At 32.8% G+C, this 18207-nt stretch overlaps 1 protein-coding gene across 1 annotated transcript in view; it reads right to left on the minus strand.

The window, feature by feature from the left end:
• LOC127729020 (uncharacterized) overlaps positions 1-18207 on the minus strand; it is a 66663-nt gene that overhangs the window by 962 nt on the left and 47494 nt on the right. The window contains exons 7-8 of the mRNA XM_052236592.1: positions 6833-6868; positions 317-443 (exon numbers count right to left, since the gene is read on the minus strand). Coding sequence (XP_052092552.1) covers positions 317-443; positions 6833-6868 — 163 coding nt within the window. The remainder of the gene's footprint in view (positions 1-316; positions 444-6832; positions 6869-18207) is intronic.

The following is an 18207-nucleotide window of genomic DNA, read 5'->3' on the forward strand; positions in this document are numbered from 1 at the left end:
AACAAGACACTGTATAGTTATCGTCTTGTAAATTTCTTACTGTCATTTGATCCTGTTGTCGGACAAATTTTGTTTTGATGGCACGTTACGACCTTACCACATGGTATATAAACTATTGTACTTATTTAAATATCTTTTGGTGTTATTATCTTGCTGTGTTACTGTCTTATTTACATATTGTTTTTTATCATCAATATTAGCAACTGGGTTTTATAAAGATTCCAAATTAATTTCAAAATTAAATTAAAATTACGAGAATAGTTAAATAAGTTTAAATGATAGCGCATGTCCGAATAGGTAGTTAATATGGACTTACTTGCACGATGTCTGGCAAGTGATTAAAGACCATTTGAAATTGTGACCTCCACACATTCCGTATGCTGCAACCATTGGACACATTGGATCCTTGTCTTCATTAAATTCAGTGCACTCCTTCGATTGTTCTGTTGGCAAAAAAAAAAACCAATCAATTTTAGTATGTGGTAAATTTAAATGCATTAACTTACTTTTAACAATCTCATATCAGATTTGTTAATTTTTCTTTATAGTTTTATAAACACTAATGCCTGCAAGCACGAGTATCCCTTAGTTCCTGGAGCTGACACAAACCTATTAAAAGTTTATTGTAAGCGCAAATAAGACCAGTTTGACGCACCTCCGAGAACATGTGAAATAACCATCATTATACGACTTTCATTTTTCGGGATAGAATGTTAACTTGCAATATATAATTAGTATTGACCTGTATGGAAGTGAGGCCAGCTACATGAACATATTATCAAGGCAGCAGACACATAGGCGACATATGCATACATATAAACAATACATTGATATGGATATATATATATATAATATAAAATTATTGACACCTACGAAGGCTATTTGTTCAGCCGAAATATTTGTCAACACGTATCTATAACAACATCTTCGTATACTACCATCTTATGTTAGTACTGTTGTGCAAATCTTAAGACTTTTATAATGTCTTCCGTATTTGCGCAGTATCACCTATTCTAGACGATCCGGTACATATTAAAAATGCTGGTTAGTCCTTTTCACAGACATATATAGTCAAATGCGTTTTGTTTAAATATGCTTTTTCACTTTTTTGGTCTTTTGGAAAATGTTGTTTGTGCTGTATTTAGACCCCTCTACAAAGAAATTTGTTTTGCATGCACACGTATAAAAATTGCGGTTTTTATCCAACGCAATCATAGGTTTGAACGTTGTTTTCAATTTAGACTTATTTATATTTTTTCGTTTGGGCTTGTATTATATATGCCTTTGGGTTTATATGATCCGTTCATCCTATTTCGACTCTTCAAAATTCAAGAGTCTATCCTAAATTGAGGTAAATTATATGGCCTTCCAAATAACGTTTCGATTCCTAACATCACTGAAGAGACATTAATTGTCGAAATCCGGATATGGTGTACAAATTTTTGCACCTCATGTTTCCGGTATACCATCTTTTCCGCAAGTTTATTGTTTTCTGTTTGGTTTTAAATTGATAATAAAGATCCATTTTGTTACATCTTGTGATCCGTTTATTTGGCAATCGCCAATGGCAGTCAGCAGGGTTTAAGAACATCCGTTGTTCGACCTGCTAGTCAAATGCGTTTTGTTTAAATATACTGTTCACTTTTTTGGTCTTTTGGAAAATGTTGTTTGTGCTGTATTTAGACCCCTCTACCAAGAAATTTGTTTTGCATGCACACGTATAAAAATTGCGGTTTTTATCCAACGCAATCATAGGTTTGAACGTTGTTTTCAATTTAGACTTATATATATACATGTAGGGTTTAAGAACATCCGTTGTTCGACCTGTTAGTCAAATGCGTTTTGTTTAAATATACTTTTTCACTTTTTTGGTCTTTTGGAAAATGTTGTTTGTGCTGTATTGAGACCCCTCTACCAAGAAATTTGTTTTGCAAGCACACGTATAAAAATTGCGGTTTTTATCCAACGCAATCATAGGTTTGAACGTTGTTTTCAATTTAGACTTGTTTATATTTTTTCGTTTGGGCTTGTATTATATTTGCCTTCGGGTTTATATGATCCGTTCATCCTATTTTGACTCTTTCAAAATTCAAGAGTCTATCCTAAATTGAGGTAAATTATATGGACTTCCAAATACCGTTTCGATTCTTAAAATTACTGAAGAGACATTAATTGTCGAAATCCGGATATGGTGTACAAAATTTTGCACCTCTTGTTTGCGGTATACCATCTTTTCCGCAAGTTTATTGTTTTCTGTTTGGTAATAGATTAATAATAAGATCTATTTTGCTACATCTTGTGATCCGTTTATTTGGCAATCGCCAATGGCAGTCAGCAGGGTTTAAGAACATCAGTTGTTCGACCTGCTAGTCAAATGCGTTTTGTTAAAATATACTTTTTCACTCATTTGGTCTTTTGGAAAATGTTGTTTGTGCTGTATTTAAACCCCTCTACCAAGAAATTTGTTTTGCAAGCACACGTATAAAAATTGCGGTTTTTATCCAACGCAATCATAGGTTTGATCGTTGTTTTCAATTTAGACTTGTTTATATTTTTTCGTTTGGGCTTGTATTATATTTGCCTTCGGGTTTATATGATCCGTTCATCCTATTTTGACTCTTTCAAAATTCAAGAGTCTATCCTAAATTGAGGTAAATTATATGGACTTCCAAATACCGTTTCGATTCTTAAAATTACTGAAGAGACATTAATTGTCGAAATCCGGATATGGTGTACAAATTTTTGCACCTCATGTTTGCGGTATACCATCTTTTCCGCAAGTTTATTGTTTTCTGTTTGGTAATAGATTAATAATAAGATCTATTTTGCTACATCTTGTGATCCGTTTATTTGGCAATCGCCAATGGCAGTCAGCAGGGTTTAAGAACATCAGTTGTTCGACCTGCTAGTCAAATGCGTTTTGTTAAAATATACTTTTTCACTCATTTGGTCTTTTGGAAAATGTTGTTTGTGCTGTATTTAGACCCCTCTACCAAGAAATTTGTTTTGCAAGCACACGTATAAAAATTGCGGTTTTTATCCAACGCAATCATAGGTTTGAACGTTGTTTTCAATTTAGACTTGTTTATATTTTTTCGTTTGGGCTTGTATTATATTTGACTTCGGGTTTATATGATCCGTTCATCCTATTTTGACTCTTTCAAAATTCAAGAGTCTATCCTAAATTGAGGTAAATTATATGGACTTCCAAATACCGTTTCGATTCTTAACATCACTGAAGAGACATTAATTGTCGAAACCCGGATATGGTGTACAAATTTTTGCACCTCATGTTTGCGGTATACCATCTTTTCCGCAAGTTTATTGTTTTCTGTTTGGTAATAGATTAATAATAAGATCTATTTTGCTACATCTTGTGATCCGTTTATTTGGCAATCGCCAATGGCAGTCAGCAGGGTTTAAGAACATCAGTTGTTCGACCTGCTAGTCAAATGCGTTTTGTTAAAATATACTTTTTCACTCATTTGGTCTTTTGGAAAATGTTGTTTGTGCTGTATTTAGACCCCTCTACCAAGAAATTTGTTTTGCAAGCACACGTATAAAAATTGCGGTTTTTATCCAACGCAATCATAGGTTTGAACGTTGTTTTCAATTTAGACTTGCATGTATATATATATATATATATATATATAATTAAATATTGTTTTCAATTTAGACTTGTAATTATATATTATTAGTTACATGGTGTGTTAGTGACCTAATACGATATATATGGGGTCAGTAAATTCCATATTGGGTGAGAGCGAAGCTCGAATCCTCATATGGAATTTACTGACACCATATATATCGTATTAGGTCACTAGCACACCGTGTAACGAATTTATCTTACCCAATATCTTAACAACTTGTTAGCTTGAAATTTGTTTTATGAATTTATTTCAATCGTTCATTATCAATTTCTTCATCTGTTGAAACCTTTCAGATTTCTTTTTTGTTTTAAAAGGGAAGTAACTCCTTACTAACCCCATATGGTAACTAACCCCATATTTTTTAGGACACTCTATATCAAATATATGTAGTCACCACGTGTAGTCCTTTAACCAATCATATCCCCAGAAATCTATAGGAGATAAGATAAATAAATTTATTCTGTCAAACACCTAATCCCATGCAGTTTATGTAGCTGTTATGTGTTATCTTTATTCCCTAATGGATAACTATAGAAATCTGGTTGGTATTCTACGAACTTTTATGGACCTGAAACTACCTACTCCCAAATTTTTCAAGAAGAAAGTAAAGGACTAAACTATAATTTGAGGTATGTGTTTTAAGGAGTATTTCGAAATGTGTTATGGACAGCAATATTGTAGGATCAAAAGATTAGATTAACACTTTCCCGATCTTAGTCATTCAGGCAAAAGATAAAAGTAACATCTTGCATTTGAAACATGCACTTATTATATACCTATATGGAGTTGAACGATAGGTCATTCTGTCGAAGAATCAACCCGGACAATACCAGGTTTCAATGAAATATGCTTCAAGGCATAAAATAATGACCAACATGGAATTTACTGACGCCATATATATATATATATATATATTGTCGTTGACGCACATTTTAACTTTCGAAACAAATAATGTGAAGTTTTGTTTATTTATCACTACAATAAAGGGCCATTATGTGAGATGAATTTAATAATGCAAAATTTTCATAACATTTAAAACAAGCCAGATTTAACACATTCGTGTGTAGGATTTTGACAATCTTATTGATTCACACTGTATTGGAAATCACACATTTTGACCTACATATATTGATATTCGTTTTTCGTGTTACATGTACATATTTAATCCTGATTCTCAGTTTAAAAAAAAATGCATTGCCATTCAAAAAAGAAAATAATTTTGAATAGTTCAATTCGTTAAAATTGTTGAAAAAATAATCTGCCTTTTTCGCGATAAAAAAACCAAAATAGCATTCCCTTTCAACAACTAAGTTGGTACAATAAATTACTTACAAATTGACTTGTATTTTTCATACACCGTTATCGGGCGGTAACTTGTTTCATGCAGTTACAGATATATTTTTATTGTGCCTGGATAAAGATTTCTAAAGTTTATATCTAGATTAATTATTGAGTGTTATTTCACATTATAAATGAGCCGTATAGCGTCTTAAAACATGAACGCATCAGAAAAGAATATCATACTTTAGTGTGGTAAAATAGGATGCAAATCCTGCAAATATTTGCAGATATTAATATTTTTTACGGTATATAAGTCAGATCATGCATATTTTAAGGGTTATCTTGTCGTATAACACAACTCAAGGTGTTATACGACAAGAAAAACCTTAAAATATGCATAATCTATAACATCTACATGGGTTATGCTTATGCACATCAAACACCACGAAATATTAACCTTAATCACTGATCCATTAAATGAGGTCGAGGTTAGGTGAACATGGTCACTTAATCTACATCGTTTATGCTTATGCACACCAAAACAGCTTTGGACCTGAACCTTGTCTGGATCTACACTCCATGAGTATAAGAGAATGTCTTGTGGCATTAAAATGACAGAAATGAAAGTGTGTTTGAGTGTCTTTCATCAATATTGTATATGAAAAAAATGTTTGGCATGTAATAAGATCTGTCAATTATCTACCCAAAGTTGGTGGTTCCTCTGGCTTCCTCTGCCTAAAAAAATGACAGCCATGACGTGCATGTAGCTGAAATACTACAGAAAGAAAGTGCTGTTCACATCTGTTAAGCCATTCTACCAATCAATTAATTACTAATTTTAGATTATTTTGCAATAATTGCGCTTAAAAGAAATGATAAAAACTTTAGGGTAGAGGTTCAAAAATGCATTGTTGGGACGACCGTTGACCGTTTTGATATTTATTTTCTACTAATTCTAACATTAGTAATTGACAATTTCATTGAATGGAATCAGCAATCAATCAATTAGGTTTGTGTTAAAAATAAACGAAAGACATGTACATAGCAAGCAAAGCATTCTTGATTTTTCTCATAATGTCAAACGTGTATACTCTAATATTTAAATTTTACCATAAAATATAAAAACATTCGTTCACAATTTTTTTTTATACCTATGTATATACTAGTTCAACATTAGAATTTGAAACAAGGCATTAATAATTACTGTGAAAGGTTTTTTTTATTTATTTATGGAGAATTTTGAATGAGGGAAATATTTTCCCTTATTAGAATAATTGTGAAACTTCTTTATTACTTCAAGTTAAATATCTTTAAAACATTCAAAAATTGATGTTCTCCGGTTGATATGTGTTTCTCTTAAATTACAGGCGCGCCCTTAATTTTAAAAACGATTGGATCAGTTTGATTGAAGATTAACCTAATAACTATTATTTACAGAACTCTACTAAGTATTAAAATAGTTTGTGGTCATACCATTCCATTAACTTAAGATAATCATCTGCATTCGGTATTATTGCTTATCAATCCTCTCGACATTATTTGTCACCAAAAGATTTTTATATTAAAAAAAGGTAACTAATGTATGTCAGCTATATTTGGCCGCTTGCTAGTAGCCGGTGAACAAAAAAGGTAACTAATGTATGTCAGCTATATTTGGCCGCTTGCTAGTAGCCGGTGAACAAAAAAGGTAACTAATGTATGTCAGCTATATTTGGCCGCTTGCTAGTAGCCGGTGAACATTACATTTTCCGGTGGAAAAAAGGCTTATGCCTGGCATGCGAATTTACGTTAACTGACAGAAACATGAAATTTGCCGGTAGCAGCTGGTCTAAGTTGTACGTCTATTGACAGAACAAGTCCGCTTAAATCAGTTCCGTCTCGGTAACATTAGAAATACTTACTGCAGTTTGGATCAGATCCGTCTAGCTTACAATCACCTAAAATAATCAATGTGTTTTATAATTATTTCAAATTTCATTCATGTGAAAAAGGACAAGTAAAGATTACAGTCAGGTTCAGTTAATCTTAACTGAATTTGGTTAGTCTGTTTAGGTCCTATTTTGTCATATGGCTCCTCATTTTGCATCACTGCCTTTGAAATGTTTAAGTTTGAGCGTTCTTGATGAAGTAAACCCAGAAAAGTGCTTTTGGCGCATGAAATGCATAAAGTACTTATTTCATGAACACAATACAATTACAGCTTAACGATTCAAAATTTAAAATTGCACCCTTACTATTAATTTCTGTTTGATCTTACGACATTATAAGTTTTGATAGACTTAGCAAATCGATAGTGTTATTCTGTGTACAGATATTCTGATGATACAGGTGTATATATTTTATTCTTTTGTAACATGAATATATTGTAACGTCATTCTGTATATACAACATTTGATTTAATAAAAAGACACAAAGAAATTGTTTGTTCTCCGGTATTTTATCAATATTTTATATTTGCATTGCTTCTGTAATGCGTCTCCAATCCTTTCGTTGTATTTTAGTTAGATTTGTCTGCGTACACTGTTCTCGTATCATTTCATGGCGTAAAGTTTTTTTTTTTTGTTTGACATGGAATCCTGAGTTCCTTAAGTTTTTGCAAAGCTTACACTTTCGGCGAAATACAAACTATATTACATTCAGTATTTTTAACTGATATGTTTTTATTTTTTTTTAAGCATTTACTTGGGGATTTTTTATACTGTATTGAATGCTTTATCTGATAAAAAATGAATCTCAACTTACGGCATGTTTGATCTACACATTTCCATCCAAGTCCACTGTCTTTTGGCACCATACATTCAGAACATACTTGGCCATCCGTATAGTCATAAGGTCTTGATTTGTAAGATACACTTTAAAAAAATTAAGAATAATTAGCTTATGTTGAAGTTTTGCTTCCTTCCTGTTATATAATGTCATATTGAAGCTTGCAAAGTTTTTATCAATCTAATATTGTTTACTTTACAATATTAAGTTATTTCTAAAATCAAAAGCAAGGCAAGATGTGCATTTTATTACAAATTGTATTCACCTTTGTCGTATTGTTTGCAAGTTTATAATTAACCTATGTTAGAACATTTTCCCCTTGTTCAACACTATTTACAAATAAACTCACCTCTAATTCAGAGTAAAAAAAGACCCATTATAAGGGAACGACTGTTTTAATTATTTGATAAATTTATAAATATTATAAAATACAGTTCCGTTCGATGGGAATGGGAAAATAAATGTCATTCAATATTCAATTTATAGGGAATTTCATTGGCTTTGCACATAAAAAAAACCTTGATTCAACCTAACGGGAACTTTAATGTCCTCTTGCAACATAAATTTCTAATATGCTGTTCCCTATCTCCGGTAGATAGAATCTGTCAAACAACATTGTGATCTATTTTTAATTTGCAATCGTCATAAATATGTATGTGTATAATCTTCAACATTAGAAGTTAACACGCAACTATCATTAAACTCATCATAGATACAATGTACATGATTAAGACATTTTGTACGACAGACGCGCGTTTCGCCTTCAAAAGACTTCGTTAGTGGCGCTCAAATCAAAAAGGTTAAAACGGCCAAATAAAGTACGCAGAAGTTACTGAGATATGGGACATACATCAGCAAGAAAGCACACAAAGACAAATATAACAACCAACTGTTCACTAGCAATTGTATCAGCCAGTGTGTTAAACAAAAGGCAAAGCGTACCAGTGTTAACTGTGTTCAATGTGAGTGTCTTATCTCGCCTTCGTCTGGACGCGTACATCTCAGTTATGGAATGCAAAAATGCATAATGAACAGCCTAAAAGGTATCAACAGAACCATGGATGGTTCATATTGACAGATGGAGAAGCAACCTAAGTTTTGAATCAACCTATCGGAAACTTTAATGTCCTGCTGCAACCTAAATTTCTGACTTGCTGTTCCGTATCTCCGGTAGGAAGAATCTAATAGACAACATTGTAAGTCATTGTTTAATTTGCAATTGTTATAAATATGTATGAGGATAATCTTTAACAGAAGAAGTGAACACACAACTATCAGTAAACTCATCATACATACAATGTACCAGGATTAAAATTGTGTACGCTAGATGCGCGTTTCGTCTTCAAATGACTCGTCAGTCACGCTCAAATCAAAAAAGTTAAAAAAGCCAAATAAAGTACGAAGTAGAAGAGCATATCGCGTATAGCAGTACCAAAGTGAAATGACATATTTTTTATTAATGTTACAGCCTTCAGATTCTGTGACCATGTTGGTAGTTGTCGTTTATTGCTTCTTCTCGTATTTGTTTTTTGTTTGTTGTTTTGCATTGTTTGTTCTTATGTTGTGCCGATACCACTGTCCCAAGCTAAGGAGAGGATTGGCGCCTCTAAACATATTTAACTTCGCCTCATTTTTTATGTGCATGTCCCAAGTCAAGATCCTGTATTTCAGTGGTTGTCGTTTGTTCATGTCTGTCATATTTGTTTTTCATAAATTGTTTTGTTATAAGTAATGCCGTTACTAGTAGTTTTTTTAGTTAAATTGTTTCATATTTTTGGATGTTGGTGCTTTCTATAGCCGACTATACGGTATGGGTTTTACTCATTGTTGAAGGCCATACGGTTGTCTATAACTGCTTACATCCACTTCATTTGAACATTGGTGGATAGTTGTCTCATTTGTAATCATACCACATCTCCTTAAATTATATAATTAGACAGTATTTTAGTATTTTTATGATAAACTTTTTATCAAATCTGTTTGCGAAATAATTTGCTTCACACATTGATTCAGTATAAGAATGCATCAGTTTCAAAGTTTAATGCTATAGAAAATTCATTCTTTCGTCATTGTCAGCTCAATGCACATATCAATCAAGTTAAATGTATGGTTTATTTACATAATTTAATTTTTATACATATAAAATTGTCTTTCAATTAAGGAATTGACAACAATTTTTAACGCTTTCAACAAGCCTCTGTTGAAAACATAAAAATTAAAATTAAAAAAAATCCAATTGTTTCAAAAATATAATAAAGTCGAAATTTCAAAAATCACTTACATGAACTCAAAACAAATATGAATAATTAAAAAAAGAACACAGATTTTACGCTTTCTTTGCGCATTGCAACTGACTTTGTTATCAGGGTTACCATAGATAATATACGTCGTCTGGTCTTTTAAGTACCGAACGTGGCCTATTCCCGAATATGACTGTTATGCTGAGTGTGAATCCGCATTGCTATTATGCGTGTCTCGGTATTTGTACATCCAACATTCATATATTTAGTTATGATGTTTTATTTGTAATTCTGATTGGATATTGTTTTATGTCTTATCGTTTGTGGTTTTAATTCTATTTTTATTTTCTAAATGTATGTAAAAGTAAAGATAATTAATCACCTAGTTGATTTGTATGATCTTTGGTTTAAAGCAACTATATGCACAGGATTAATTTGTTTTTACACAGTTTGATATTCTTGTAATTGTTAGAAAATACATCAAAGAACACCATTACAAACTTAATCCCGATTTTATATTCAATTTTTAGAAATTTTCCTGTGACGTCACTTTTTGTGGCGTTGATACATTCGTGTGACGCAAGTTCATAGTTCTATTATGCTGTATTTGTGTACTGTCGTAAATTAATTTTGGATATTCTTTGTTATTCTGTGGTTTACATGTCGAAATGTACTATTATATTATTAATCTATGTATTTCTCTGTCCTGGGTGTTCTTGCATTTATTTGTACTGTAATCCTGTCACGTAATGTTGTCATTCTAACGGTATTTTTAACAGTGCCATATAAGCGGGAGGTTTGGCTAGCCATAAAACCAGGTTCAATCCAATCAATAAGTAGAAAATAAACTAACAATCAATCAATCTTAAAATGTCTGTACCAAGTCAGGAATATGGCAGTTGTTATCAAATAGTTCGTTTCTATGTGTGTTGCATTGGCGTTTGTTTTTGTTGCATTTCAGTGTTTCTGTTGTTCCGTTGTTTTCCTCTTGTAGTTGATGTGTTTCCCTCGGTTTTGGTTTGTGGCCCGGATTTGTTTTCTCTCAGTCAATTTATGACTTTTTAACAGCGGTATACTACTGTTGCCTTTATTTATATATATAGGCGTGCGTAATAAATAAAAAGCAATGCAAACACATTGAAAAACTGAGAACGATCCCATCGTGGACTAAAATATATGATGAAAGGAGATGTCAGATTAAGGTCAATAAGAATGCAACCCAAAGACAAAAATACCCCCCCCCCCCCACAATCATCTTATCAGTTCATTAGTAATTGTATTAGCCATTGTAATAAACCACAAGATAGACGTAACCCCATTAACTGCGTCTAATGTGAATTTCTGCCCTTACCTTCGTCTGGACGCGTACATTTAAGTTAAGGAAATGCAAAGATGCATTAATACAGGAAGCTATATAAACAACAGCCTTAAATGTATAACCAGAACCTTAAATGGTTCATTCTGACAGAGGGATAAGCAACCTTATATAAACAAAAGCCTCAAATATATCACCAAAACCATGAATGGTTCATTCTGACAGAGGGATTAGCAACCTACGTGTTTGTAATTTGTAATGCAAGTAAAACATTTATCGGTAATTCATCATAAAACTGTATGTTATAAGCCACAGCTGATTTCAAACATTGACCTCTGGTTTATGATATGCAATCAAAGTGCAACAGCAGTGGAACGATATTTCAATTATTGATGCTCTTTTATCAAGTAAATGACTTTCATCTGTTCGTATTTCATAAAAATGGAACCATTGGAAAGGCAGTTGGTTGAATTACTTAAAGGTAAGTACTTACGGAGGCCAGTAGTCACAGACCCAGTACCAAGCATTGTTCCATACTTCTTGTTGAGTTGGGGTTGAAATAAACAAGGTGTCACATTTATTTACTGCACAACCAACTTTAATTGTTCTCCAATTAACTACCTGTAAAAGAGAAGCGAAAGATATCAAAGAGAAATTCAAACTAATAAGTAGAAAATAAACTAACAACTCAAAAAAGACCAAAACACAAACAACATTACACAAAACACAACATAGAAATCTAAAGAATGAGCAACATGAACCCCACCCAAAACTGGGGGTGATCTCAGGTGCTCCGGAAGGGTAAGCAGATCCTGCTCCACATGTGGCACCTATCGATTTGCTCATGTACAAATCCGATGATAAGTCTATTTCTAATTATATAACAATTATTTCTCATTACTTAATCCTTTACATTTTTGTATAATATCGAATCATTAGACTATCAGTTGTTTTAAGCTCATGTATACAATTTTAAAGAATTACGCCGCCTTTGTTAATCTATCATGTTATCGCGATTAAATCATGAAAACATTCAAAAGTTATGGAGAAATAGTGAACACAATACATCATAAGTGTGTCATGTTATAGGAAATTTCTCGGTTTAATCAGACAGATACCAATTGTTTTCTGTGTTGAAGTAGTTTTGATGTACGGAGGTGATGTAATTTTGATGTACGGAAGTGAAACAAATTAAATAAAAACAAATTATTTCATTTGAAGAAATGCAATTTTAATTTTAATCATTATCTTATTATGTTTCGTAACTACATCACAAAAAAAGCAGTAATAAACGGAAAAGACACTGTAATGTTACTAGAAAGAAAACTTTGAATATTTAGTGAAAGAATATTATTAATATAGCGGAAAGTGAAGTTAATATCTTATTGAACTTACTTGTAAATAGTGTCCGACAACATCAGTCCATTGATGATCCTTATAATTATAATCGACTTTTTCGTTCATAAACAAGTGCACCATTCTCTCAATAGAATGATTACTACCTGTTGTAGCGCCTAAATTTTGACCAACACGTACACCATTAGCACTAGAACAGAATTTATATCCGATATGAGATTAAAGCCCTGTTAAAGTTTAAATGAGAACCAATGTATAAATGAAAAGAAGAAGTTTAGCAGTCAATTAGAGAGTTACCTAACAACATAAAAAAACGAAAGATATATAGCGGTCAAAATGCGGTTTTCAACAAAAGTCAAGTGTCTATATATATATACCATGTTCAAATCACCCCGAAGTGTAGAAAGTTGTGATGACCTAATAGAAAAACAAAGGATATGAAGTATCCATCCATGACACAAAATCTGTGCACAAACAGCATAAAACGCAGAAAAAGCAAAGGAACAGCGCTTTTACTGCTGTTCTTCCTCTCAAAGTCATAGTGAGGTCTATAACACGGAGCAAAAATACTCTCACCTCACTGCAAATTTAAGACTGTCCAAAGCACCGGTTTGAGCGGAATTCTTTGCAAAATAATTCGGATAGATTTTGTAAGATGTAACACACCGAATCGGGCCCGGTCAAAAAAGAACATACTGAAAAGTAATACATATTTAAAACAAAATAGTTTTGACAGGTGAAGGACTAGTGAGTGTTCTAGAAGGATGTACATTTAGCTTTATCAATAAATATCGGATAAGTATATCTTTCATACGCAGCGAGAATTGGATATCGGCATAAATATAAATAATAACAATCGCTTGTTTTATTTTAATCGATTAATCCGAAGGATACGTTGTACTCTATTCCATGGTTTATAATGTATTACCCTTCACGGAGAAGCTTGACCGTTTGTGCGCTTTAATGATCAAACCATGGATTTTTACTATGTACTTGTTGTCATAGTTTATAACTTTCAATTTGATATTAAAAGACAATAATAACAGAACATACACTATCATAGATTAGGTAACAAAATGCTGAGAGGGTGATAGATCAGATTGTTACCGCTAAAAAATCATTGTCAATCTTGGCTTCTAAGAGGCATTATAACAATGCAGTCCGTTGTGTCCTTCGAAAGTCATCATTTATCTAACGCATTGTCAATTGAAATGTCGTAACTTGGTAACACTTGTATTGTTAGTGCTTTCAAACTGAAATGATTGAAAATTCCTCAATAAGAATATTTTTTCTGTAAGCCCAGAACACAGTTATATTAGAGGTATGCCATGGCCGAGGATTGAACCCACGACCTCCCGCATTCGAGGCGAACACATCACGAAGGTGGTTTAATTTTCCAAAAAAAAAGAAGACAAACATGGCCAAAAGAAAAAGCCAAAATTACAAACACAATCCACAAAAACACTACACAGAAAGCAAGACTGTGCTACACGAAACCCAACTTATGACTGAGGGCAATTTAACTCCGGATTTTCTATCTATTATTATTTAATGGCAGCGAAAGACTTTTCTACCAGGGTGACTTAATTAGATATTTTCACAGGGTTAGACTTTTCAGATTAATATAACAATAGTAATAGCGAATGAACCATTTGACGCTTGACGCTAAACGGTGTTACCTCATCATTATAATAAATTAAGAATATAGTAGTATATTAAACTAGAGGCTCTGAAGCTCACCTTGGTCAATATGCATCTTCAACAATAGACACACTACAACATTGTAGATTAGAATAAAATTCATGACAAAAATCTTTTTTGTTTGGTGATTATATTTTCTGTTTACTAAATCTCTTGATCTATAGTTTTTGCTCAAAACACAAAATTGTGTAAACAGATCATCATTTAAGGGCAATTACTCCTTTGAAAAGTCTGCTAACTATTTCGCCAAAATTTGACTTGTTTGTAGATCTTTAGCTTATATTGCTGTTTTTTTTTAATTTAAAGTTTCTGTCTATCTGTTATAGATTTCAAAATAATAGGCAAAAAATCAAAAATTGGTAAAAATCGTTATTAAACGGCAATGATTCTAATAAGGAGTCGTCTGAGGATTTCGACTTAGTTGACTTATTTGTAGATCTTGTCTTGCTGACTCTTTTTGTTGTTTCAAGTTTCTCTAGTTTTGAAGATGATAGGCAAAAATGAAAAAAATCGTAACATTTACCATTTAAGAAAAAATAACTCCTATAAGATATCGTCTGATAGTTTTGAAAAACAATAGTAGAGCTCAAAATTTCAAACGTTTCTGTCCCTGTTCTCTGTTTATAACATCTCTGAAAATAATTGGAAAAACATGTATTTTACCCCCAATGGTTTATTTTTAGCCTTGTCGGCCATCTTGGAAAGCAGACAGGGTCATCGGATACATTTTTTTAACTAGATACCCAAATAATGATTGTGGCCAAGTTTGGTTAAATTTGTCCGAGTTGTTTCAAAGGAGAATATTTTTGTAAAAGTTCATGGATGACGACGGCAAAGGATACCAAGTGATGAGAAAAGCTTAATTGGTCCTTTGGGCAAGGTGAACTAAAAATGAACAGTTGATGTTAGGTAGCTAATTCATAGGCATTAACGAATATCTTTCATTCAAGCTTACTTTTCAGAAATAAGACACAACACTCTAAGCCAATAGTTATAAGCACGATGTCAATTCTAGAAAAACTGACTACATCAGACTGTTCTTATTAGACAAGAATCTATGATCATTTGTTACTGAAATGATTTTAGAATTTATTTTTGTACATGTTCCAAAAATTTAATGCCTTTTTTCTTGGTCCTGGAGGACATTCCTTCAGTCAGGTATTTATTATCTAATTTGTTTTTTGCGTTTGACTACCCCCCCCCCCCCCCCCCCACCCCCACCCCCACAAAAAAAGGAAAAGAAAAATTAACTATCACTTACAACATCAGGTTTGTGTGCTTAAATGTGCATTCATCTGCTAATCCTTGTGCTAAGTCAGCAAGTTCTGGGTCCCAATCCTGAAATAATAATGATAACTTTTTTAGGAAATGTGTTTTCCGTTATTATTTTTTATCAATTTTATCTTTAATTGTCTTAATCATCGTTTTATAATACTCAACTATTACTACATAACAGTAGTAAGAAATACTTCTTAAAGGGAAATTCGTTAAAATAAGGGACATTGAAAAGATGGAGAAGATATAGAGCGGACAATCAAAAGCCGTAAGTTGAAGAATAACAGACCCGAAAAGAAAAACAGGCCCACATAACTATTAACAGAAATATAAAGATCGCGCAACTCTTATTCATGTGCTCCGAAAGTGGGATCAGCAGTTCCTACTCTAATAGTGACACCCGTTGTGTTACTCCGGTAATAAATATATTCGGTGATAAGACATTGAACAACATCAGATTGGTAAATGTCTTTTTTTTCTAACCCTATGACATCATAATAGTCATAAACCATCGGTATATGTTAAATTTAATTATCATAAAACTTAACCGAATGTGAAAGTTTGAAATGAATAAATAAAACTAGAGCAAACGCAACCTCTTTAAAACCAAAAATAGGAGTGAACGTTTTCATAAAGAGTACACCGAAGCCAGCAGAAATTGACGATATCAATATGTGCTGCATACTAGATAAAGGGTATTTTTTATTATAACCCATTTCATGGTTTCTCTTTTCATTTTAAACAACAAGTTCGTGGATTTATTTATAGTCCATACGCTTCCTTAGATGCTGCATATATATAAATAAGGAGTTGTGTTATGATTGTATAAAACAGCTGTCCATCAAAGACCAAAGGGCACGGATGTGAAAAACTTCGAATACACGTACGACACAACGTATACTGTTTGGTAAACAATAAAAGACTCCGGGATGTCAAAATCTGAAACAATTCATGAAAGTAATGGAACGGCCTGATTATGCTAAACAATAAAACGATTTTTTTCATGGCAAACAGCAAGCATTATCGGATCCTTTTTTTTTTTAGAAAGTACAAACAGAAAGTGGCGGGGTTTGACATGGGTTAATGTTCGTCCCTCCCTTAACTGGTAAAGTGATGAACCAGTGCGACAAAAGGACAAACTGTAAAACTCACTTTAAAAGGGTTACCTCATCAGAACGGTACTATAAAAACAAATCACAACAAGTTTGAGCTTTCTAAAAAGCTGTGGACTGCTTCGCTCTACCCTAATTTAAGGTAATATGTGTACATGTGGTTGCTGAATTAGTATTATGGAGGTGTGCCTCTCTGGGGGTATGCCTATATTGGCAGAAGTTATAAAATACAGATAATGCATTTTTGTAAACATTGTATAGGAACATTGTTTAGCAAAACAAATCGTGCATATTGCAGATTAACAAAGCAAATAAACTCGTATTAATAATTGATATTTCAATATTGAATTTCAGTGTGCAGAATATGCATAATAAAACGAACATGAATTAATGACAGTTGATCGGAACTAAATACACATAGTTAATTTTCCGGCATTTGATGTCTTATCCTGAGACGAGAAAAGTCTGTAATTCTTTATCTCATTTAAGCTAATAGCTGTTGATGTATCTTAGCCGCATCATAAAACACCAATCAATATCAATATGTGATTAGTTATTATTTCAAGATGGCGTGTATATCGACTGAAACTAATAGCTCCGCACCGTGATGCGAAGCAAAAAGACAAAGACACAAATAACCGACCTAATTATACCCACTGGTACAGAAACCTAGCCAAATTCAAACTTATATTTAAACCATATTTTCCCCGACATGTTGACTGTTGTTTGTCTTTTCTTCGTCGTTTTTATCTTTGGTCCAGGGATTGTATGTTTTTCTATTATTTTTTTTTGTCTTCTTGGTGTATTTTGCTTCTTTTAAATAACCACGAATAAAATGGAATACGCCGATTTTAAAGGTTGTACAAAGGACTTACCAGTGACCACATATTTCCAGCTGATTCGTTTTTTCGATACGCTCTGTGTACATCCAGTGCATTGGCAGCCTCCTCATCTGATATACGACAGGGTTTCGTGACTCCTTTAATGTCTAGCAAAGCAGCTTCTTTTTCGCTATTAATCTGTCTCTTTTGGGGGTTTCTTATTATATCCCTTTTACGTTGTTTATCAAATCTTGAATTCCTTCCACGTTTGATTCTGTCAGGAAAGTTGTGCCATCTGTGTCCATGGCTGTACCATATGTTGTGCCGTTTCTTGGCGCTGTTCAAATCTTTTGTGTCCTCATTCTTGTATCTTCTTTTGTTTTTAATTGGGTCTCTTTTACTTGTTTTTATGCCATTTCTGACACTGAGATTGCGTGTAATAGAACCTTGTTGATCATTTTTAGCACTATTTTTCTCTTCGTCGCTGATCGCGTTTGCTATCAATTTCTCAGCAATTTCGTCAGAGATCTTCGAATCGAAATCATCATGTGGTGGAGTGTCATCTCTGTTAAACAAAATATGTTTAGGTTATATATGCTGAAAACTACAGTACAATACCATAAACGTTCAAATGAAATTTGCCATAACAATTGTACATCTAATCATACATCTCTTACGTTTTTTGCATTG

The sequence above is a fragment of the Mytilus californianus genome, unplaced genomic scaffold, assembly GCF_021869535.1.
Source record: "Mytilus californianus isolate M0D057914Y unplaced genomic scaffold, xbMytCali1.0.p SCAF_2, whole genome shotgun sequence".
In the NCBI taxonomy this organism is placed as follows: Eukaryota; Metazoa; Mollusca; class Bivalvia; order Mytilida; family Mytilidae; genus Mytilus; species Mytilus californianus.